Source organism: Triplophysa rosa, linkage group LG22 (genome assembly GCF_024868665.1).
Source record: "Triplophysa rosa linkage group LG22, Trosa_1v2, whole genome shotgun sequence".
NCBI lineage: Eukaryota > Metazoa > Chordata > Actinopteri > Cypriniformes > Nemacheilidae > Triplophysa > Triplophysa rosa.
The window spans coordinates 11,549,455-11,573,879 of record NC_079911.1 but is presented as its reverse complement, the minus strand read 5'-3'; the positions used below and the strand labels follow the sequence as shown (position 1 = coordinate 11,573,879).

General features: G+C 39.2%; 2 protein-coding genes across 8 annotated transcripts in view; both read left to right on the top strand.

Annotated features, from left to right (window-relative positions):
* The window catches only part of tiam1a (TIAM Rac1 associated GEF 1a), a 50,295-nt gene extending 44,797 nt beyond the window's left edge, over window positions 1–5,498 (top strand). Inside the window, 7 exon segments of the mRNA XM_057320512.1 lie at window positions 1,118–1,236; window positions 1,619–1,727; window positions 2,091–2,149; window positions 2,560–2,656; window positions 2,971–3,058; window positions 3,594–3,766; window positions 3,935–5,498. Of these exon segments, the coding sequence (XP_057176495.1) occupies window positions 1,118–1,236; window positions 1,619–1,727; window positions 2,091–2,149; window positions 2,560–2,656; window positions 2,971–3,058; window positions 3,594–3,766; window positions 3,935–4,470 (1,181 nt within the window). The 3' untranslated portion in view covers window positions 4,471–5,498.
* Window positions 5,499–8,780: 3,282 nt separating this feature from the next.
* grik1a (glutamate receptor, ionotropic, kainate 1a) overlaps window positions 8,781–24,425 on the top strand; it is a 48,680-nt gene continuing 33,035 nt past the window's right edge. For all 7 annotated transcript variants that reach the window (XM_057320908.1, XM_057320909.1, XM_057320902.1 and 4 more), the window contains exon 1: window positions 8,781–9,424. In XM_057320908.1, coding sequence (XP_057176891.1) covers window positions 9,340–9,424 — 85 coding nt within the window. In that variant the 5' untranslated portion in view covers window positions 8,781–9,339. The remainder of the gene's footprint in view (window positions 9,425–24,425) is intronic.

The following is a 24,425-nucleotide window of genomic DNA, read 5'->3' as shown; positions in this document are numbered from 1 at the left end:
TACTCACGATAAGTCATTCTGGCCGTACTACTTCTTTGTACGTTTTGTGGCAGGTTGCAAACAAACTTTAGTGCATAGTGCCACCTACTGTGATGAAAGAGTGTAGAGAAATGTCTGTATTTCCTTACATATTTTCATATGACCTCACTGTTCCTAATAAATCTCCATACTGCACTCCCTCGTTTTCCTGCATTTGAGCCCAGTCTCATGAATTGCGTATATATAACACGCGTGTTGCATTATCGTGAAATACGTACGCCAAAGTTCGATTTTGCGTGCATAAATACGCCTATTTTTGCGTGCATATGATACGCCAATTTAGTGCGCGTGCATAATAACCGGCAATTTGTCTTATTAACCTGTCCCCTAACCCAAACCCTAAACCTAACCGTATTATTTTAATTATTTCAGTGTTTCCTCTTCATGTACGTTTCAAAATAGCTGCTCTCCACCGAGGTGCACGCAAACATTGGCGTATCATATGCACGCAAAATCGAACTTTGGCGTACGTATTTCACGATAATGCAACCGCGTGTTATTTATATGCAATTCATGAGACCGGGTTGGGCCATAATATAAGATATTACTTAATGTGAACTCCTTACATCCTTTCTTTCCAAATGTTCTGCCAAAACATACCGCGAATAGTCATGTGACTTTTTTATATGCCGCGTTACTTGTAAATACGACAAAACGTGTAAATATGCCTTTATCTTATTGCCTGAAAAAACACCTCATATGCGTGAGAACTTTTTTGCGATACATGGGAGATTTTGCACAATTGACGTGTTTCCATTGGGTGTATTTTCAATGCTCTATTTCAATTTGCGCATTTTGAAGCGTAATGGACACTTGGCTACTGGTGAAATATTGAAGATTTATTGAAAAAAAAATCTGTCAGGATACAAAGCTATTGAATTGCTGTTAAATTAAGTATACAAGTAAACCTATATTATATACACACCAGGAAATATAAAATGTAAACATGGAAATTGGCAATAAATTCTGCAATTTATTAAGCAAAATACAGTATTTAGATAAATCCAGTTCTAAATAGGTTTTGTTATTCTTTAGTCTTCAAATGCAGTAGGCTATATTGAGTCTTTTGTTTTTGTAGTTGCCATGAAAGCCATGAACAAAGTGGCCAGTCACATCAATGAGATGCAGAAGATCCACGAGGAGTATGGAGCTGTCTTTGACCAACTCATCAGTGAGCAGAGCTCTGAGAAAAAAGAGGTAAAAAGCTGCTAGTCTCATGTGGACAATGTGTGTCTCATGTACAACCTTGACCCCCCTCCTCTTTCTTCTGCGGAACACAAAAGATCTACGTATTCTGAAGAAATGGAACAAAACAACACTGGTCCCCATTGACTTCCATTGCACAGACACAAAACCATTGAGACATTTCTCAAAATATCTTCTTTTGTGTTCCAAAGAGAACAGTCATACAGGTTTCAAATGGCTTCAATGTGAATAATGACAAACATTTTATTTTTTGGTGAACCGTCCCTTTAAACTTACATTACAAACTTACTGTAACAAAAGCAGTTTGTCTCCATGTTCATTGTTGTTGCCATCATCAAACATCACATGCACATTATGTATTCTCGCATCCCAGGTCGCTGATCTGTCAATGGGTGACCTCCTGCTGCATGACACGGTGGTCTGGATGAACCCACCCTCTGCTCTGATGAAAGGGAAGAGAGACCCAGAGCTGGCTGCCTTTGGTAAGTGTTTGTGAACCACTACTTCCAAAAATAGCCTCCTGTTCTCTTATTCATTTCTCTACTCTGGGCAGTTGTGTGTTTGGGCACAATGTTACTGAAGGAAGGACCTTGTCGAATGGCTCTTAAGGCATTAAACATGCATCCATGCATTCAGGCTTTTTTCTCTCTGACATTTTAAAAGAAGGAATCTTTCAAACTGTTTTAAAATGGGTCAGTCTGACAGTGATGGATGTTTCTGCGAGGTCACGATTTTTTTACGTGGATTGTTTTGAAAAGAGCCCTAAGCTTCTGCGTTGTGAATGTTCAGAGTTGCACGCCGAGTCTTGTATTAATATTTTATTCTCTTTTCTCATCTCCCTGCAGTTTTCAAGACGGCGGTTGTTTTTGTGTATAAGGACTGCTCCAAGCACAAGAAAAAAATCGTAAGTGCTTCTCGCTTTCTTCATTATTCAGTAACAGAGATATGACAGACCTGTAGGACTGCAGAGGTAGTTTAAGTGCTAACGCTTTTAAGAAATGCTGGGTTTTTATTGAAGTGCACACTAGCAAGTGTGAAACGGAGTTGCCCTGCTATTAGGGCAGTTACTCATAGGTCACAGAGTTTTGTTTGCCACGTGAACCAAGCAGAGATCTTTCACCTGATTATTGCATCTTATAGTCTTTTGTTATACATTAAACTACAGCGTGGTTAGAGAGAATATTCCGGCAATCCATTGTGGTAGAACCTTTTTCTTTTTTCAGATTGTTGACATTTTTGTGAATTGGTTGGTTGCATAAATTATAGATGTATATTTGGTATATCGCTTTATTCAAATTCGATTTTTTTTCTCAGGGTGGATCTCACAGAGCGTCAGTCCTGGATGAGAGAGACCCATTCCGTTTTAGACACATGATCTCTACTGATGCTCTCCAAGTTCGCAACCTCCCGAGTAAGGATCGTTTTTGTTTCTTTGGTGATTTTATCACTTCATCTAATAAAGATGTCACATTAGAAGCTATATTTGTGTACAAATCGTGTACAAAACATTACAGCTTGGTCCTGGATCATTTTTATATGGTCAAACTGGGATTTTTGCTATTTCCTAAAGACGACAGGGTTGTGTGTCTTTCTTGAAGGCCATTAGCCTTGTTCTGAGCTTGTGGGATTTGCTCCAAAGTTGCCTTACAAACTTCTTTTGGGTTTCCCGTAGTCCCACATATCTCCACTAGTATACGTGGTTAACCTGATGTTTCTTTTCCTCAGATTCAGACGGCTCCGCAATGTGTGAGATCGTTCATGTGAGGTCAGAATCTGAAGGGAGACCCGAGAGGACCTTCCATATCTGCTGCAGGTGAGCTGACGTCCACAACTTCTCAGAGCTAATGACTGACCTTGTTTCAAACATATACACATTTTCTGAGTGTTGGACACAAAGAAAGATATTTGGAAGAATGTTTGTAACCAAACAGTTCTGGGGCACTATTGACTACCATAGTAGAAAGAAAAACTACTATGGTAGTCAATGGTGCCTTAGAACCGATTGGTTTCCCACATTCTTCAAAATATATATTTTTTGCTTTTAACAGAACAATGAAATTTAAATTGCTTTGGAACACCTTCAGGGTGAATAAATGATGACAGAATTTTTCTTTTTGGGTGAACTATCCCTAGAAGTCCCATAAGGCTGAGTTGAGTGTTTTTGCACAAAATTGGATACAAAAATTAAAGTACTCCCACACACAGCCTTTATCCATAATGATACATGTATAAGCAACTATATCATCCCTTCTTGCAATTATCTTTCGCGTTATATAACAAATCAAGAAGTACATTATATATTTCACATCACTTGCATCAGTTGAAGATCCGAATATGCCTTTTTTCAGCTCTCCAGAGAGTAAAAAAGACTTCCTGAAGACGGTTCATTCCATCTTGAGGGTCAAACAGCGCAGGCAGTTAATGCAGACCGAGAGTTTACCTCCAAATCAGCAGTATATTCCCTTCGGAGGGCAGCGGCTTTCTGCGCTAAAAGGCTCACAACCCATCATGAACAGAGCGGGTAGGTTAAGATCTCTGACGCACACTGAGAATTGGTTTCTTCTCCTTTCCTGTGTCCCTACAAGCCCTCATATCTCACTTAAAATGATTAATGTCGCCGTTTTCTCCACATACTTCCATGAGGAAGACTAATAAAGCTAATTCTATACTTGTATCTGCTTCTCCACAGTTTCGGCCCCATCTCGAACCCTCGGGCGACGAAAGATGATTCATAACCGTTTCACCATAGACACTGATGTGATTTTCAACGATGCCTCGTACCGAGACCTGTCACCCGTTACGCCGACAGACTCCCCGCCATCCAAGATGTCCTCATCGGCCCAGCAGCCAATGGGAGACACGGACCGGTGGGTGGAGGATCAGTTCGACCTGCAGATCTACGAAAACCAGGACGACGTCAAGGAGACGGACATCCTCAGCGACGATGACGAGTACTGCAAATCCGTCCGGGGCCCGTCTTCCGAACCGAGCCTGGAGGAGTCTTTAGAAGCCCTTAGCGTGGAGGGAGATGAAGAGAAGCAAGAAGACAAGGGACTCGACGGGATCCCGGAGGACAAGTCGTCTCCGAGATCTCACGCCCCTCTGAAGCTGACCCTTCTGAGAAAGCAGTGTGCGGTGGAGAGCGTCGCTTCAGAGAGGGATTGTGAGGTCGTTTGGGTTCGCAGGGACGATTTTAGCAACGGCTGCAACAGCGACATCTTCTGAGCGGAAAGGGGATGCTTTATAGACTCTTATGAGCTCACCAGAAACAGATACCTACGGAGTCCATGCCTTTGTGGACGTGATGCACCGACAATCCTGCTGAAAGAAACAACTTTGAATTTGTGTACATTTGTTTCAAGACACTTTAATTGAGTCCAGACATCACAAGAACATTCAGAAGCCGACTGTACAGCCAATGTATTAATAGAGGCTTTATACTGATGCCTGACTTGCACGTGCAGACCACAGGCAGCTACACTTTTGTTTTGTTCACTTTTCATTTAAATGTAAAAACGTGCTTCGTGTTCCCTCCACACTTTTATTATTCAGGGATTTGTGACTAACGCTTAAAAATAATCTCGCTATGTATTTGTAATGGCTACGCACAAGTGATTTATCCAGCACCTCTTTTTATTTAGCGTTACATTCCCTGTAAGTCACAACAGTTCATCTCTAGTTGTTTAATGCCACCCCTGTTACAAACTTAAGAGTTTCTTGCTTATGCTGTCTTTGTTCGTTTTTGATTTTAGGTCACAGGAAACCAGTATTAAAGAATGCTGTTTACAAATGCGTAAGAATACAGATGTGCTTTCATTTTAAATAAGAACTGCAATCATGTTATTTGGTACTAAAACGTCCCACAGGCCTCATGGCATTTAAATGCGAAAGGCATTACAAAGCGAACACCCATACAAACTGATAATGTAGCAGATTTGTTCTTTTCGTACTAAATTTGTTTTAACAAGATTATGAATTTTTAGGAGTTTGAATCTTTTTGACGTTTTGTACATTTGGTAAAGATAATGATGGCCATGACCATATATTTTCAACACGAGAGAGGCCCTTCCACTTTTGAAAAACAATCATTTATACTTCAGCCAGCAAACCCGTTTCATCTGTTCGAGTAACATGTGTTGTATTTAAGACAGGAATTGAAAGACGTCTCCTTTTTCACCCTCTGCCTTTTTGAAACCGTGTATGTTCATACTGTGGAAATAATTCTTAACCTTAAATAAAATTTTCCTAATTTATATTTGCAGTTTTACCTGAATAACTTTGTGTGGTCTGTTTTGTGAGCACGACACACGTTGTGGTTTTTAAATAGTTTTGTGTGACTCAACACATTGGTTTGTTTTGCAACACAGATGTGTTTAGCAGGTACAGCTTGAAAGTGTCCCTGCTTTATCACGAGTGACCAGAGGTGGCAGTGTTGCACCATCAACTGTGATGACGAAATGTTGCAATTACATTTTAATTGGACATAACAGGCAGTCTAAAATGTCTCTTTGCATTTATCCACTTGCAGAAGTGATACAGATGAGTCATTTCTCAGAAACAGGGACAGTGTTTTTTTAATCTCCTGTGGGTTATTTTTGTACTCTGGTTTTAAATGAGGCAATATTATGTTCAAGCACACCGTTTTATAGTTCTGAGATCCTGTTAGAAAGTTCCTGCTCTTGGTACATTAATACGTCAGAAACGGTTTGAATCAATTGCTGTTGTAATCCTAGTGGAACTTGTTTCATTTTTCTTCATCTGCGGATGTCTTCGTGAGAAATGTATAGAGCTATGCATGCAATTACGCGGAAACCATTCAAGCACAATGGAAAGAAATACAGCCACGGAAAAAATTAAAAGACCATTTCAAAAGTATTTTCAGTTTTTCTGAAATATAGGTATATGTTTAGGTAAATAATCATTTTTGTTTCATTCTGTGAACTACAAACAATATTTTTTCCCAAATTTCAAATAAAAATATTGTTTCTATTTGCAGATATTTGCAGAAAATGAAAACTTGAGAAACGGGTCCAAAGAACAGAAAAGATGCTCTGTATTTTTTCAGACCACAAATACGGCAAAGAAAACAAGTTCTCATCACTTTTAAGCAATAGAACAGTAACATTTGTACATGTTTTTAGAAAAAGTTGCAAAATTATTTTTTATGTGATAACCTGGATTTTTATCACAGTTTCATGTGTCTTGTCGTGCTGTCGGTCTTTCACATTGCTGTTGGATGACTTTGTCACTCCTGAGGTTTGATTTTGTTGAAATTCAACAGACACTGGACTGGAATGACCACAATACATCTAGAAATGCTGATTAAATGAAATATGGTCTCTTATTTTTTCCCACAGCTGTACATTCGAGAGGTTCATTGTCTCACCTGATCCTAAATTTGTATGATGGGGAGTGAATGAGTCCGTAATGACTCAGCTTCACGGCCCATAGGCCTTAGCTTTGGTGTACAAGAATGATTCAATCTCTACTTTGCAGAAACATTTACAATGCTGTGCACCACGAAGCCCATAAACGAAAAAACAAAATCATTGAAAAAAGGAATTTGGTAAATGGCACATTTGGAACAACGTGGGAGACGGTTCCCACATAGGCAGCGCAAGTGCTTTGCATATTATGTCTTCTATAATGATTTCTGTGGCTCTCCCAGATCTTTTGGCCCAGCTCTCAGTCATCACAGTGTCTTGGAGAAGTGCTGCTTACTGTCAAGTGTCTAAGGAATGTACAGAAAGAAGGTAAGAGGATTGAAATGCTATTTTCATAAGCTGATCTATTGAATATGACAGGTTCATGCTTCTTCATTTCTTCTCAAGATTACTAAGAGTTTTCACCGGCAGGTTGGAATTCCCAGTCATGCATTTGTCTTATTACGCATTCAGTTGTTTCAAATTGTTTCATGGCGGTGGGTTTGCCTTGTGGCTTAACGTGATTTATCCCAAGTACGTTTCTTGAATCAACGTCCCGGATGGCCCTGGAATAACATGCCTGCAAACAATTAAATCTAGGGGAAAGGATACGGATAAATAAAAGTCAACTAGTTATTGCATTGATTTTGAGCCTATATGGCAGGTTAAGGTTGTTTCATGCAAATGCTGCACTAAAGAAGTCTAGAAAAGGTGAGGATCCACGTGTTCTACTTAACTAAACAACTGTGGATAATCATGCATGATGGACTTCTTATGATTCAATTATTAATGTCTGTTATGAATTGTGCATAGTTTGATATATTACAATTCGGTTGTAATTTCTTGCAATCATAAAATGCAATTTATATTCATTTTGCCTACAGCTGCCTGCTGAATAGTCAATAGTAATTAATCATAAATCAGTCAATAGATGCACTCAGATGCGGATGTGGTAATACACACTGTGTGCTCTGGATCATGTGACCCATATACAGAATAAGTACTATGGACTAAATGTTCTTTCACTCATAATGCCATCAGGCAACTCATTAAAATGCAGTTTATTCAGATCCAGCTCACTACTTTCTAACTCACTTTAGTTCTGGCAGTCCATGCATGGATCAGTTCGCTTGCGGGCGTTCAGTGCACCCGCTCTGACAGTGCCAGGACTGGAGCAGTGTGTTTGCACCTGTTTGCTTCACTCACCACCCTTATCCCTGTGTCCTGGATAGCACTCGGCATCGTTCATGCTGATCGTGATCTGAGCTCCTGTCGGTTCCACATGGAGGAGGATCTGTTTGCATGGCTGGGTTGCTGCAGTGCTGTTCTGGCCCCAGTCACAGGGCATGATGGGAAACCAGCATCGATGAGACCTTCTTATGACACAGAAACATCGGTTTGGATGCACTGTTTAACTGTCTGTCAAGACTCACACACATGCATAAATGACTAGAGGATTGTAAAAAATGTATAAGGTGTTTGTTTTATGAAATAATTATCTTGGATATGTGTGTCACAATGCATGTGTAATTTAATTACCATCATGTTACCCAGCCTATTGTGTCTAATTTAGGCAAATAAATAACTATTTTGTGTTTCACTTGAGACTTCTCTTTACTTTAGGTGCTATTTGATGATTTGTCCAACAGGTGGCGTTCTCTTCCACAGTTTGCCGGCTTTACCATTCAGCGTTAGGACGTTCTGTTCTGTTGATGGATTGTACCGAATTGGTTCGTTCAGACGCTTCGTTTGAATCGGTTGTAAAACGATAAACATAAAAATTCCCAGAAGTCTTTGCATTCCATATTTCAGAAGCATCGCTGTTCACCGCGATGTAGCCTAGCGTAAAGCCTAAAAGGTTATCTTAAAAATATATTTGCTTATTTTTCCAACTTCCAAAAACAACATTATTTTAAAAAATGAGAAAACGTTTAATAATAATGTTCTAAAAAACAATGTAAGATAAATACTAATATTAGTTAACCTACTAGAATGATTTTGCTAACAAATGTTGTTATTCTGAAAACGAATCGCTTCGGCCGAGTCTTCAAAACTCGGTTCAATAGAACGATTCGTTCGGGAATCGGACATCACAAATCCGTTGTGGGTGTTTCGTGCACTCATATAACGTTACAGTAGCTTGACACCGAATACACAACTTTCTAACTTCCTGTGACAACATTCGTCTTACTTTACCTCATTCTGCATTAGTCAAAGGATATGGTTTTCATTCAGTGTATGGTCATTTATATTATATGTGGAACGCTATGGCGCTTTAAATGATGATTTATCACCGCAGGCTACACCAACAAAGTAAACGAGCATGCGAACTTGAGTGCAGTCTGCGTGCACTAAAGAAATAAAGAGCAGCAAGGCAAACAGTGGGCAGATTTTGTATTAATCCCGCGTCTGGATCATAGGGTAGTGGCAGTGGCACGCGCGCTCTGTACACATTTGAAACGGTGAGCGGAAGATATCAGCCGAAAATCTCACCTGGTACCCCGTGAACACAGCTTTACGTCGTGGATTTATATCGTGGAAGGTTTTATCGTTGCGCGCAATGGGAGAAGGATGGAAGTTAGTGAACTGCACGCGCTGTGGTTCCCTAAATCCGGTTTTATGACACGAAGTTTTTCGGGGGTTTACCTGTTGTGATTAACGTTACAGAGCCATGGAGAAGCGCAAAGGACTGTTGTTTTTTCTTTTTTACTTGATGTCAAAGTTTTACCTTAGTGACCAGCAAGTCATAAGAATCGGTAAGTAACTTAAATGTCATGACTTTTTCATTGTTTTCTTCGGTTAGCCTGGTTTATTCCGCCCACATTTATAAATGTATAATACAGGTTACAGCAATAATCTCATATTTGTTGCCAGTCACGTGCTGCTTCACCTACTTCTGAACATTGTTGGATTTTTGCTGTTTTTCATACATTTGTTTACCTGCTACGTTTTTGCTACCTCTAAATGCCGGTAATGTTAAGTTGCCACCTTCACATCCTGATAAAAACATTACCCAAACATTACATATCCCACAGTAGAACCCAATACATTACCAGTAGAGACCAACAGAGGCCATTATAGTTTCCATTAAATACCTTTTACATTATAACCTATTGTTTTGTTGCCTTAAGTTTATGGTTAAAGTTAATGCAACCTTGATCAAACCTTCAGAAGAGAATAAAGTGTAAAACTCAATTGTTCTGTATGCGAAAGATTTGACCTTCATCACGAATGTAAACAAACAATCACATTTTTCGAATTAAACTCATCTTCATCATGGGCGGCTGTGGTTGGGATCTGAGAGATTGTCATTGACTCTTCATCTGTGTGTTAGCGAGAGTCAGATCGGACAGAACTGATGATTGCTGCTGTTTGACTTTAGCATCACGGTAAATCCCCAAAGCAGTTTTAACAACATACATTAATCCTCTTTCCTACCCGAGACTTGATTTGATGTTCCTCTCCAAAAGACAAGCTTCAGTTGCGACAGATTGCTTCTGTGGGATTGATTGTATAACATCAACATTTGGAAATGCCTCATTCCTTTTTTCGAAATAAAACAAAAGACATTATTGATTGTATTTATGCAGCAAACTTCTTTTTATAATGTAGTAACTGTATGTTTAGCCAATGTTTATGAATGACCGAGTCAGAATCTTAACCTTAACCCAGTTGAGATGAGATGCTGTGGCATGACCAGTAGAAGCCTGTACAATCAAACCCACCCAGAAACATTGATGGACTGAAACAGATTTGTATGGAAATGTATTCTAAGCATTTTGCAGGCCTTTAAACCAGCAATAAGAAACATTCGGTGAAAGATGCTCTTTGTAAAAGAGAATCTAATGAAACTACTGAATTCAGTGGTTTACTCCACTGAGAATGATATTTTTGGTTCCTGTTATATGTAAATGTTTTTGTCTGCAACTGTGGCTTAGTTGATCAGAAGGCATTTAATAATGAATGTCTTCTGGTGTTTCTTGTAAATTGAAATGTTTTCTTGCGAATTTACTTCATGCCCTGGATGTGTATATGTGTATTGAGCAGAATGAAGGAGTGCTTTATCCCCGAGTTGTAACCTCCTGACTGCCCTATCAATTCCATTTCCTGAAGGGACCTGCTTAGAACACAGCATATGTGGAGCTTTTCTATTTTTCTAAAGACATTTGTCAAGGTTTATCAGATGTTGTAGGTTTACAGATGTCCCGTCCTCTTGGATACACAGTGATCTGTCTTTCAAATGGATGTGCAGTGCAGCAATAAATCATTTTATTAGATAAACAGGCCGCCTCACACATGCACGTAAACTTGGATGTTGCGTGTCTGCGTCTAAAGAGCCTGGAGACGCAGGCGGCCTTCGTCCCTACTGCGCTCTCATACAGGTGAATCCATCTGTCACTCCAATTTGTAAATGCCATCTAAAGTCTCAAGTTTGCTTTAACAAAGCATCATCTAAAATGTTAAATATTTAGATTATTAATATTAAGGAATATATCTGTTTATAAAGATTAGCGGTTTAATTTTTCACAAATTCTCAAGGCAAGCACAGTACTTAAAGGAATAGCTCACCCAAAAAATATATTCTCTCAGTTTACGCACCCTCGTGCCATTCCAGATGTACATAACTGTCTTAGGTTTCAACAAAAATGTTTTTTTTTGTATACATCTCCTAAAGGGGTCATATGGCATATGCATGTATTAGTAGGCATGTAAAATTGCAAAAATTAAATTGTCATGCATTCCAAGATGCATGAAAAAGATGCATTCTATCTAAAAGCGAATGCTCACCCAGACCTGCCTGAAAACGCCTCGTGTAACCACACCCCCACAAATCTACCTCAGTTCGGGGTATGATTTGAATAAGACCGCTGTAAAAAATCGGCACGTTTCAGAGAGGCAGGGCAAAGAGGAGATACAAACATGCACGGTATGTGGAAAATACAGCGTTTTTGAACCTTAAATCGTGTAGACACATTGCATTACATCTAAAACAAACCATAATATTCATTTTAGCCTTGTCATATGACCCATTTAAACTTGCTTTAAAAGGTTTCCACAGTGAAGCTGTATAAAAGAACCATTTTGGCCCCAAAGAACGATTTATTCAAAGGTGTGATTGATTGTGTTGAACCATTTCTTTCTTTCTTTTTTATAATACAAAGAACCCTTTTCTACTACAAAGGACAGAAAGTTTCTTTGGATGTTAAAGGATCTTTATGGAACGATTCAACCAAAAATGGCTTTTATATGGCATTGTGAAGCACCTTTATTTTAAGAGTGTAGGTCTCTGCTTTTTAATTTTAGTCTCTCCGCAAATCCAGCGCCTTGTTCACAAAGGAATCCATGGTGAAATGACGTGAAAACAAATGCTCACCCACGTGAGCAGGAACGTACTTAAAAATAATCTTCAACCACGCATTCCTAATATCAGAATCCGAAGGAAGCGACTGTGTTCTTCCACAACCAGGCGCTGCACAATGTTGCATGTTTGTTGCTTGGTCGCTCTAAATAAAAATAACAGTGAAAGAAGTCCTCACTTTTTCCACACATGACTCGAGAGCCCTTCGCTAAAGTGACAGGGTTGCCAGATCTTCACAGAAAAAATATGCAAATAAAGACAAAACAAAAATAAACCTTAAAATGCTAATTGTTTATACACTCACCTAAAGGATTATTAGGAACACCATACTAATACGGTGTTTGACCCCCTTTCGCCTTCAGAACTGCCTTAATTCTACGTGGCATTGATTCAACAAGGTGCTGAAAGCATTCTTTAGAAATGTTGGCCCATATTGATAGGATAGCATCTTGCAGTTGATGGAGATTTGTGGGATGCACATCCAGGGCACGAAGCTCCCGTTCCACCACATCCCAAAGATGTTCTATCGGGTTGAGATCTGGTGACTGTGGGGGCCATTCTAGTACAGTGAACTCATTGTCATGTTCAAGAAACCAATTTGAAATGATTCGAGCTTTGTGACATGGTGCATTATCCTGCTGGAAGTAGCCATTAGAGGATGGGTACATGGTGGTCATAAAGGGATGGACATGGTCAGAAACAATGCTCAGGTAGGCCGTGGCATTTAAACGATGCCCAATTGGCACTAAGGGGCCTAAAGTGTGCCAAGAAAACATCCCCCACACCATTACACCACCACCACCAGCCTGCACAGTGGTAACAAGGCATGATGGATCCATGTTCTCATTCTGTTTACGCCAAATTCTGACTCTACCATTTGAATGTCTCAACAGAAATCGAGACTCATCAGACCAGGCAACATTTTTCCAGTCTTCAACTGTCCAATTTTGGTGAGCTCGTGCAAATTGTAGCCTCTTTTTCCTATTTGTAGTGGAGATGAGTGGTACCCGGTGGGGTCTTCTGCTGTTGTAGCCCATCTGCCTCAAGGTTGTGCGTGTTGTGGCTTCACAAATGCTTTGCTGCATACCTCGGTTGTAACGAGTGGTTATTTCAGTCAAAGTTGCTCTTCTATCAGCTTGAATCAGTCGGCCCATTCTCCTCTGACCTCTAGCATCAACAAGGCATTTTCGCCCACAGGACTGCCGCATACTGGATGTTTTTCCCTTTTCACACCATTCTTTGTAAACCCTAGAAATGGTTGTGCGTGAAAATCCCAGTAACTGAGCAGATTGTGAAATACTCAGACCGGCCCGTCTGGCACCAACAACCATGCCACGCTCAAAATTGCTTAAATCACCTTTCTTTCCCATTCTGACATTCAGTTTGGAGTTCAGGAGATTGTCTTGACCAGGACCACACCCCTAAATGCATTGAAGCAACTGCCATGTGATTGGTTGATTAGATAATTGCATTAATGAGAAATTGAACAGGTGTTCCTAATAATCCTTTAGGTGAGTGTATATTTTATAAGACCAAAAATTCTTAAAATCTGCAACAGACCATTTATTAAGACCTAACTGACGCACAAAAAGAATCTTTAGCCGAAAAATATGTCGCTATGGTTACCAGTTTGTCGATCATCACAAATGCGGGAGTGTGTACTATGTGTGGCTAAAGTCATTCGCGAACCAGTGGGCAGGGCTAGAGAAGTAGTCGTTGATATTTTTCTGTGGAGGCGGTGTTCAGCCTAGATACAGTATGTGCATTCCAGGACCTGGCGTTCACTGAGACTGGTGTCAATAACAGTTGTTATTTCAGTAACAAGGCGTTTTTAGTTCTGACACTTGCAGGATGTTCGCTTGAATACGATTCCCTCTTATATAACAAAAGCTCGGGTTAAAATTGTGGTTTTAATTCATGGCTCCTTTAAAGCTCTAAAAACATTCCTTCAGTATCATAAAAGTAATCCAGATTACTCATGTGGATTAGAAAGTATCTTCTGAAATCAAGGTTTAACATTTTTGGACCTCTACAGCTGCGGGAAAAATGAATGGACCATTTGATAATTATTTTCTGAATTCACTATTTATAGGTATGTTTAGGTAAATAGTTTCATTCTGTGAACTACTAACAATATTTCTCACAAATTTCAAATAATAATATTGTTTCTATTTGCATTTATTTGCAGAAAATGAAAACTGGAGAAAACGGTCAAAGTAAAAGATGCTCTGTATTTTTTCAGACCTCAAATACTGCAAAGAAAACAAGTTCATATTCACTTTTAAGCAATACAACAGTAATATTTGTACATGTATTTGGGGGGGGAGTAAACATATATGTTTTTATGTGATAACATAACAGTTTTCATGTGTCTTGTCATGCTATCAGTCTTTCACATTGCTGTTGGATGACTTTGTCACTCCTGAGGTTTGATTTTGTTGAAATTCAACAGACACTGGACTGGAATGACCACAATACATCTAGAAATACTGATTAAATGAACATTTAGAATGGTCTCTTAATTGTTTACCATGGCTGTATATGTACTGTATATAAAGTGACATCTGGGATGCAAAACGTGTTTACTTGTCTACAGGTGTCGGAAATCATAAATGTGTCCTGGAGTGCCTGTTGACGCCCTTCATCATATTGACACTAATCATTTGACCGCATGACTGTAATTTGGTTAGTGTTGGGCTTCGGTCCAGCTGTGATGAGCAGGACATCGCCACGCATTTGCTGTTCATCTCCATCTCCATAAATCTCATAATTATGGTCCACTGTCCAGTTCTGCATGAATTACCGTCTGTAAAATCTTACAGAAATGTTTTTATAAATTTAAAGCCACATCAGCTCATTCCTGCGTGCAGGTTTAAAATAATTCACTCAGGAAGTTTTGCACTGTTAAGCGAAAGGGAATGTGCAGTGCTGGTATTACACACATCATGTGGGGAAAATGAATCGTTTAGATTTGGATCCTCGTGGCCTCAGATGTATGTTCAGGACTGTGAAATGCCGCTGCACTTTGACCGTCAGCAGAATTTCTCAAACTCTGTATGGATATGGTGAATTAGAAACATCACGACCTGGTTTTCAAGCCTCAGAGCTTTTTTTTTTTAACAGTCTACATGTGTGCAAAATATACATTGATTTACAGATTCCTGATGCTGTAGTAAACGTGATCAAGTTGTCAAAAGAAAAAGATTGAGATTGAAATTGTTTTCTTGAAATCGTGACAAATTCATTCAAGCATTTAAGTGTTTCCCGTAAAACATTTACATATATGCATTTGACTGCCGCTTTTATCTTAAATCATAATTCTCATAATAAATTCAAGTTTTATGTTTTATCTGTATGTGTATTCCCTGGAATTGAATCCCAGACCTTGATGTTGCAAGCACCATGCACAGGGTACAGGAGCACTAAAAAGAAAATGAAAACTCACTCTCTCTCACTCTTTCTATGTGGTAAAAAGAGCATTGGTATGCATGCCGGCTTCTCATCCCCTTTGTTGTTTTCTTGTGTTTGTCAGAAGGGATGTGTTTGAACAAGATTTCATGAATTTGAATGAGAGAGAAGGTTTTTTGGATGATTTGGCCTGTGTGTTTGCAGAAAGCATTGCGATGTCTTTATGAGGAGTGTGTGGCATTCGGCATAGACGGGGACATAGAAACAAAGAGATGGTGTCCGAGATGTCCTGAGTATTCAGCAGTGACATTGCTGCATGTTTGTGCCTGTCTTTGTACGCGTGCATGCTTTGGTTTGTCACTGTCGCCATGCACATCAGAAAAGGTTCTAGACTTGTGACTTTGGTTATTAATCGTGTGTCTGGAGGATGTGCATATTGAAATTGTGTCCTGAATGTTTATGATGGAAAGGGTTTCATAAACTGAACTACGAAAAAGCAATTTATCTGTAACTCGCTGTGATTGATCGTATTTGTCTCAACCAAATTTGAAGAATTACATTGAGTGCAAGTGGAAACACATAATCAACATTAAATATTGATTTTAATCATTCAAGAGTACATTAAATTAATCATCGGATCCATGTTATGTTTGATGAATATTTGTTTTCATAAACTGTTAAAGTCGGTTCTTTTGGCAAAAAGATAAAAAATGAATGCTTCGTAAAAACGGATGCCATCAGTTTATTTTGAAGTTTTATTCCTGCATGGATCATTGAGTTAGATCTGATCGTTCTGTCAGGTCGGTTGATGATGTTGATGATGATGATGAAAAACTGTCAGATAAACTAAATCAGATTCTATCATCAAATGAGCATCTCCTGGAATGATCCAGACAATTTTCAGCAAGTACTTGACTGATGTCACAAAGTAAGGTCTTAACCTCAGCAAACATGATGCATGTACAGTAAACACCACAAGATGTGGTGTGATATTCACTTCCATATTCTGCCATGATCTAAAGTTAATTGAGCCGATTACTGGAGGGAAAAATGTAATATTGCTGACTTGCTTTTGTAGAGCTTAAATGGATATAATCTCCTCAACGCTTTTGAGATGTTAATTTTGGTAAAATGTCGAAAAGCTGAGAAATGTAGAATTTGACTGTAATTGCAAGCATGCTTCGCAGGGTATATATTACAGCTTTTAGCTAAAAAAGCCTCTTTTGTATTCTGTGGAAAGCCACCACGGTATGAATGAAAAGGCCAACACTTTTTTATCACTCAGTTCCTGAGGAAAGTATGAATGAACAAATGGGTGGGAAGGAGAGAGAAAGACTTTGTGAGCTGAAAAGCAAAAAGACATCCAGGGGCACAGTCTGGGAACGGAGACAATTACCGATAATTCAGCTAATTTACTTCAGTTTAAAAACTGCTCAACCTCTGCACCCTTACTGTCGCTGTGTACATAATTTTAATGCTAACAAAAACTAAAGCAAATATTTTGCTTTAACAAACTTTTTTGACACTTAAATAATCCTTCAAAATTATACAAAAACTTTGTGTTAAAAACATTGTAAAGACGCTGTTTTGTTTTCTACAATGTCTTGGCTCACAGACCCGCCAACACAGAGATCTCATTCGATGAGAAGTTGTGCACCTCATGAATATTAATATAATGAATTAAAAGGGACTGATTGTAGCCGATTAGAATCTAATTTCACAGGCATATCCAAAGAAAGCATACCGTCTGTTGCGGCACAGAAGTCATCAGAATAATGGCTGTGATTTGTAATTGATTGTGTCGTGCCACGTCCCATTTTCGCATTCAGTGTGGACAGACAAACTGTTTGTTGCTGGAATCTTATTGCACTGCATCTGTTTAGGACACAGTGTAATACAACATTACTATATATTAAAGGGATACTCCACCCAAAAATGAAAAATCTGTGGTGAATTACTCTCACTCAAGTTGTTCCAAACCTGTATACATTTCTTTGTTCGGTTGAACACAATGAAAGATTTTTGGAAGAATGTTAGCAACTAACACAAAAGAAGATATTTTTAGGAATTTGGGACCGTTCAGGGGCACCTTTGACAAGCATTTTAATTTTTTTAAAGTATCTTTTTTAAATACACAAGGAATTTTTATGTTTTAAAAAAATTAGGGCTGTCAATCGATTAAAATATTTAATCGCGATTAATCGCATGATTGTAATGAGTTAACTCGTGATTAATCGCAACTTAATTGCACATTTTTATCCGTTTTAAATGTTCCTTAAATTAATACTTTTCAAGTTTTTAATACTCTAATTAACATGGGCATGGACAAATATTGATGCTTTATGCAAATGTATATTGTTTATTATTAGTGAAACCATACTCAACATAGAGCATGAAGACTAGACATGTTTCAATGGTCATAGATGTTTTTCAAAGAACTTGTACATGTCTATTAAACACATGAAAAAAAAACTGGAAAAACACAGGTTCCCATTACTTTATTCTTTGCACTGAGCTATTTACTTACACAAGCATGTTTACATTTTTGCAACTGTGATAGCTCGGTGGAGGCTGTGTGCAATGCAAGGCATATGTTCGAAGGGAAGCTGCCTGGCCGCGGCAATCATGTTGCGTGCACTATCGGTGGTCAGTGGGCTAATTTTGAATTCAATATTCCACTGTCTGGCTACCTGCAGAAAGTGCTCAGCGCAAACGTCAGCATAGTGCCTCTCGTCTGTCTTCATGACGGTCAAAGCATACGACCGTAGTTTCCAGTGTGTGTCAAAATAATGAGCCGTGACCCCCAGGTAGCTATGGTTACTGAGGGAAGTCCACTAATCTCTGGTGAGCGCAACCGTGTTTGTCTGTCTTATCACCTCCTCGACTTTCGCTTTCTCCTCTTCGTAAGAGTCATCTTGCTTGTTATCTTGCTTGTAACAGTGGCTCTCGAAGGTAGTTCATATGTGTAATCGTTAGATGCGATGCAAATAATTTCAAGTAGACCCTCGTCCTCCACTACATTAACTGGCCTACATGCTGTAGCCACCCATTTAGCTATCGATGTGGTGAGTCTGTTGCTTGTGGAGTTGTCCATTCGTCTCTGCTGAAAACAATCTAGTGTGGTCTGCCGCGAGGAGGAGAGCTCTCTGCGTCAGTTGTATGCTTCGCCATCAAGTGATATTTTAAACTCGACGTGCTGCGGTGATAGCTTAATTCACATCGACAATAAATGCAGATCACTTTAGTCTTATCGACAGAACCATCAGACATCGTTTTATATATGAATTTTACGTTCAGAAGACCTATTCATTTCTCCATTTCTGTTTGCTGCTGCATCGTTTACTTTCTCAAACTACGGGCAAGGCCAAGGGTCAAACAGAAAATGCGCGCTGCGTTAATCGCACGTTAATAAAATTAGTGCCGTTAAAAGGAATTTGCGTTAACGTGTTATTAACGCGTTAATTTTGACAGCCCTAAAAAATATATATATATATAACACTTGGTTCCAATATTATTTAATATACTGCATTATTTTTTCTAGCCAATTTCTATATATTTTTGTTTCGTAAGGGTCCATTGCAATGGGTAAGGGTGCAATACAATGTTAACTGTTACTAGTCATGGTATATGTTTGTATATTTTGCAGTGTAACTCATTTAATGTTGTTGTTTACCAACTTTGATTGCCACTTGATCTTGTTTGCAATGTTATTTCTTGACGCAATATGGGCATTGCATTCCAATTATGACATGGGCCCTTGTATCCCTTAATTTGTGCCAGCCACTGGGTTGCCATGTTCCACAGTTTGAATCGCATGAGAATGTATTGTGGTGAAGGTGCCACCTCTAAAGAAATACTTCTGGATACCATCTGTGAAGTCGAGGTAGATTGTTTTATTATTATTTTCTGAAGAAACTCTTGCCTGTGCAAAGTTTGAAGGTTGGTGTTCCTGTAGCTGTAGCTCAATTGGTTGAGTTTACTGCTAGCAACACAGAGAAGTTTGGTCCAGCCTGATCTCACAGGATCAAATCGTATACAAATTCATCACTTTGAATCAAAGCGTGTTGTCTTGACAATAATTTGATAACAATCTATCGCGATAGAATTAATTTAGAAAACGGTGATATGCTTTTTAAACGCATTGATGCACATTGATGTTATACAGATCATCTGATTTTGTCTTGAAAACACGTTTTGTCGGAAAATAAAAACGAACAAGTTTAACAGTTCTCAATGTCAATTTCGAGGACAGAATGGCAAATTTCGTACTGTTTTTTTTATAGCTAAGAAACTGAAGCATACTGTATGAAAGACACTGAAACTAATTGCAAAAAATTACAAAACTGGAAATACAATCATACATACAATTTTTTAATAAATGTAAAGTTAATAAATGAAGATTATTAATTTAGATGAATATGTCAAAAGCAGGCTTTCAAGAAAAAAAGTGTCAAGTAATGGGAGGCCTGTGCCCCAGTAGAGCTTTGAAGATACACCCACGCTTTAAAGCACATTTTGAAGTTATGGAATTATGCTTTGAAGCAGGGGCAGAGTGGGACTTAAAAGTGGCCCTGGACTTCTTTACCAGGAGAAGCCCACAACACCATGCTGTCAACATAATAGACCAGCTTATTGATGCACAAATCATTCTATGACACCACAATTTCGAAACAAATGTTTCTAAGGACCTTCTAAAGACACATTGCAAAGCCAATAAAACAACAAACATTAAACCGTAGATGCCAGTGCAGTCCAAGCAACAAACAGACATCGGAATTACATAAAAGCCTGCCTAAACATGTCAGTGTAATGAAGGGTAATGTATTTGAACTGTTAGTAAATGACACTTTACTGACATGCAGGGTTCGCACGGTCATGAAAAACCTGGAAAAGTTATGAAATTTTAAAATCGAACTTTCCAGGTCTGAAAAAGTGTTGGAAAACGATTAAACCCAGAACGTTTTGGAAAAGTCATGGAAATTGTCCAAAGAATACCTGTAAAAAATAAAACAGTTTAATTGCTAATTTGAACTATAGCTAATTGGTAAATCAGGTGACCTTGCGAAGGGGCAAAGCGGAGGGAGTGCTCGCTGCGAGAGGGCCCTTGCTGCAGCCAGCAACGTAACGTAAACGTAAATGTCTCTGATAAATTGTGGATGTAAATTTAGACAATGCCATGAAAATGCCGATTTAATAATGCGTGGCTTCATTCAGATAAGTATAATGTATGGCTTGAAAGAGATCATGATCCAGGACGTGCATAATGTCGACTCTGCAAAAAATCGTTCGACATTTCGAACATGGGAGAGGCAGCGTTAAGTAGCCTCGCTAAAGGCGCGAAGCACCAGTCTCCTGTTGCGCACAAAGAAACTTTGAACCCCATCACCAGGTTTTTTACTCCAAGCAACGCCATGACACCCACTGCCAGCTGCGGTGCTTCACTTAAGTCCTCCATCAAACAAGGGACCATTTCGGATGCTGTGTCAAGAAACGAAGCCCTAACTGCAGAGGTATTGTGGGCACTGAAGGTGGCTAATTCTCACTACTCTTACAAGTCGTGTGAAGATATAAGGCAAGTTTTTCATGGTATGTTTCCCGACAGCAAGATAGCTGCCAGATTTGCATGCGGCGAACGTAAATGTTCGTATATTTGCACGTTTGGACTGGCTCCTTATTTTAAAAAACTAACTTTGTCAAACATATCGAAGCAAAGAGCGTATGTGATGTTATTCTACGAAAGCCTGACTCATTACTTCTAGATGAAACAGTTAGACATGCACGTCAGGCTGTGGGACGGAAGTGAGGTGAAGACCAAATACATTGGCTCAGAGTTTATGGGTCATTCAACAGCCCAACACATCGCAGAGACTTGCTTTCCGAGATCGGAATAAAAAAATCTCATTCAAATCTCAATGGATGGACAGAACGTCAATTGGAAAGTGTTCGAAATACTCCAGAAACAGGTGCAAGACAATGTGGGAAAGAAAATCGGTTCGTGCGGATTACACATACTGCACAGTGTGTTTAGAGATGGATGCAAAATCACCGGATGGGAGATTGAACATGGATTGTCTAGTCTGCATTGGCTGTTCCGCGATTTCCCCGTCCGTCGCGAAGATTTTATGACAGCGACTGGATGTAACACGCCCATGCTTAAGTTTTGCCAGCACCGCTGGGTTGAGAATGTCAACGTGTCAGAAAGAGCATCGCTGCTCTGGCCGCATGTCAAACACTATGTCGAGATGGTAGAAAGAGGGGAACTACCCAATCCAAAAGTGAAATCATTCGAGGAGGTTAAGACCCGAGTTGCTGATCCTCTCTTCACAGTGAAAGTGGGGATATTTAACAGTATTGCTAGAGAAATCATCCCCTTCCTCCCAACCCATGCTGCCTTTCCTCTCTGATGACCTGTACACACTGATTAAAGGTAAGGATAATTTTATTTAGTCTATTATTGTATAGTTTGCAGTATACAACACAATGAAATGTATTTCATAGCATTTTTTATATTTTCTCTAATGCCTAATCCAGAGCTAAATAGTGTAATAGGTTAATAAAGCAGCATAATACCAAGCTTTTCAACAGTTGTTGTCCAACAGATATTTAGTTAACTTTAATAGACACAATACAGCAGTTAACATGGCAGGAAAAGATTACATCTTATGAGGCATTGCGCAATTATTTTAAAATGACAAAAATTAATGCACATAATAAAATCAGTATACATCACTAGTTTGTATCACCTAAGCTATAAATATGTCGTCTTCACTGTGTTTTAGCTCCACTTATGCATTGTCAATTTGCATATTAAAAAATATGAAACTGAGGTATAAAATCTCTTCATTTTAATTGTTTGCAGGGATCATGGGGCGATTTCTGAAAGAAAAGCACCTGTGAGAGGCCACTTCCACACTGAAGCTCCTTCAGGTCCCTTTTGAGGACAGCAGTCATACTTGTTGATTCTAAACACGTAGAGAAAGCTGTGTGTGATGACATCCTTAGAGAGTCTGGGGAGTTTTGTGATTTGGCTGCTCTTCAGGCTAAATTCAGGGACTTTGACCCAAAAACAGATAGAGTGGACACATTGCTGTATGAGACACTGTATGTTTTGTCCCCATCAGACAATGGGGACCAAACCATCATTATCGAGAATGTGGGATGTGGTGAAGATTCTTCTTGTCTTGTCTCACGGGCAGGCCAGTGTAGAAAGAGGATTTTCCATTAACAAAGAACTGACAGTGGAAAATCAGAAGGAGAGATCTCTGGTGGCCCAAAGGCTCATTGTTGACCATGTCAGGTCTGTTGGAGGAATAGCAAAGGTAGAGATCACAAAAGATCTGCTGCAGGAGCCAGGCAGAAGTACCACTGCTAGCTGGATGAAGAAAAGAGAAAGAAAGAACAGCAAGCTGTTGACTTGAAGTGGAAGGCCCTAACAGATGAGCTAGATGATTTGAAAAAGAAGAGGGCTAGGTTAGAGGCTCATATCTGTGTGTGCTCTTGAGAAATCAGTGGATGAATATGTAGAGAAAGCAGAAGTTTCAAGCAATCTGACCTTCATTGCCAAATCCAACAGTTTCCGTCGAACTGCTAAGGACAAGAAAGCATCTCTTGAAAAGCAGATTGATGCACAAATGAAAAAATGAACTATTTGGGTGGTTACCTTGTTAAGGTTTAATTAGGTTAATTATAAATAGGACAGATATTTCGTTTAATATCATTTCATTTTTTATTCTTTATTATGTATACATGGAATTTTCTGGGTCATGAATTTTGCCTCGAAAGTAATGGAGAAGTCATGGAAATGTATTGGTAAAAATGTGTAAGAACCCTGGACATGTAACACGCCTGAGTCAAAGATTCAAGTTTTACCCTGTTTTAAAGGTGCAGTGAACTGGCCGTTTTTATTGTTTTATACTATTTTTTGGTGTCTACTTATGACGTTCCCGTGGTTTTTACATTCGAAAACATCAAAATCAATAAGTAATAGGCTATTTTCTACCCTGGTTTTGAGGCCGGCTGGAGAAACGCTCGGTTTTTAAGGGCGGCCGCATAGAAGACTTGGAAGTAAACGCCCACTGCTATGATTGGATAGCAGCTTGCGTAGTTGACTTAGTTGGAGCCTTCTGTGAATTTGGTTAGACACGTAACATTACGTAACTTGATTTTACTCAAATTTACGGACTTATTTCCCGGATGTGATGCAAGGCTTTGCGTATAGTTTGTATAGCCTATAGTTGTATGGTGTTTAGCGATATATGACCATACATGTCAGCATTTAAGACCCGTGAACCGGACAGAAGATCACCGCGATCACGGGTCTCAATTGTTATAGTTTTCATGATAAATAAACAAACGGTAGACTCCCGGCCAAAACGACCCAGCACCAGAAATAATATCAAGACACTTCAAAACAGCCTCCATTATTCGCAAATGGTGGATGAAACCTTGAAAAATGATATATGAGCCCACCAAATCACAGAGATGCCATTGCAATTATTACAAATGACTAGAGGTCCCCGGGTAATACTATCAGGGCATATCAAGTGATCTCTAACAAAGCAATAGTGACGCATAGTACAAATATGTTTTACTCACATAAGATTGCTGCGCCATTCCTATCGGATCCAATATTGACGGCACTGCACTGCTTTTTCATTTTAGTCTCTCCTCAAAGACTTGTTCAAGGAATTCGCGTTGAAATGAAGCGAACAAACGCTCAATGTTTTCCCCACGTGAGCTGGAACGTCTTTAAAAATGAACTTCAACTACGCATTCCTACTGTCTGAATCCGAAGGAAGGTTATGCAGCGACTGTGTTCTTCCACAACCAGGCACTGCACAATATTTTGCAATCTTTAACGGCATGATGCTTACACTCGCTCTATCTGGTTCCGTGCAGCTTACGTGTTCAGTACTGTCATGCACGAACCAGTGGGCGGGGCTAGAGAAGTAGGCGTTGATATTCTTCTGTGGAGGCGGTGTTCAACCTAG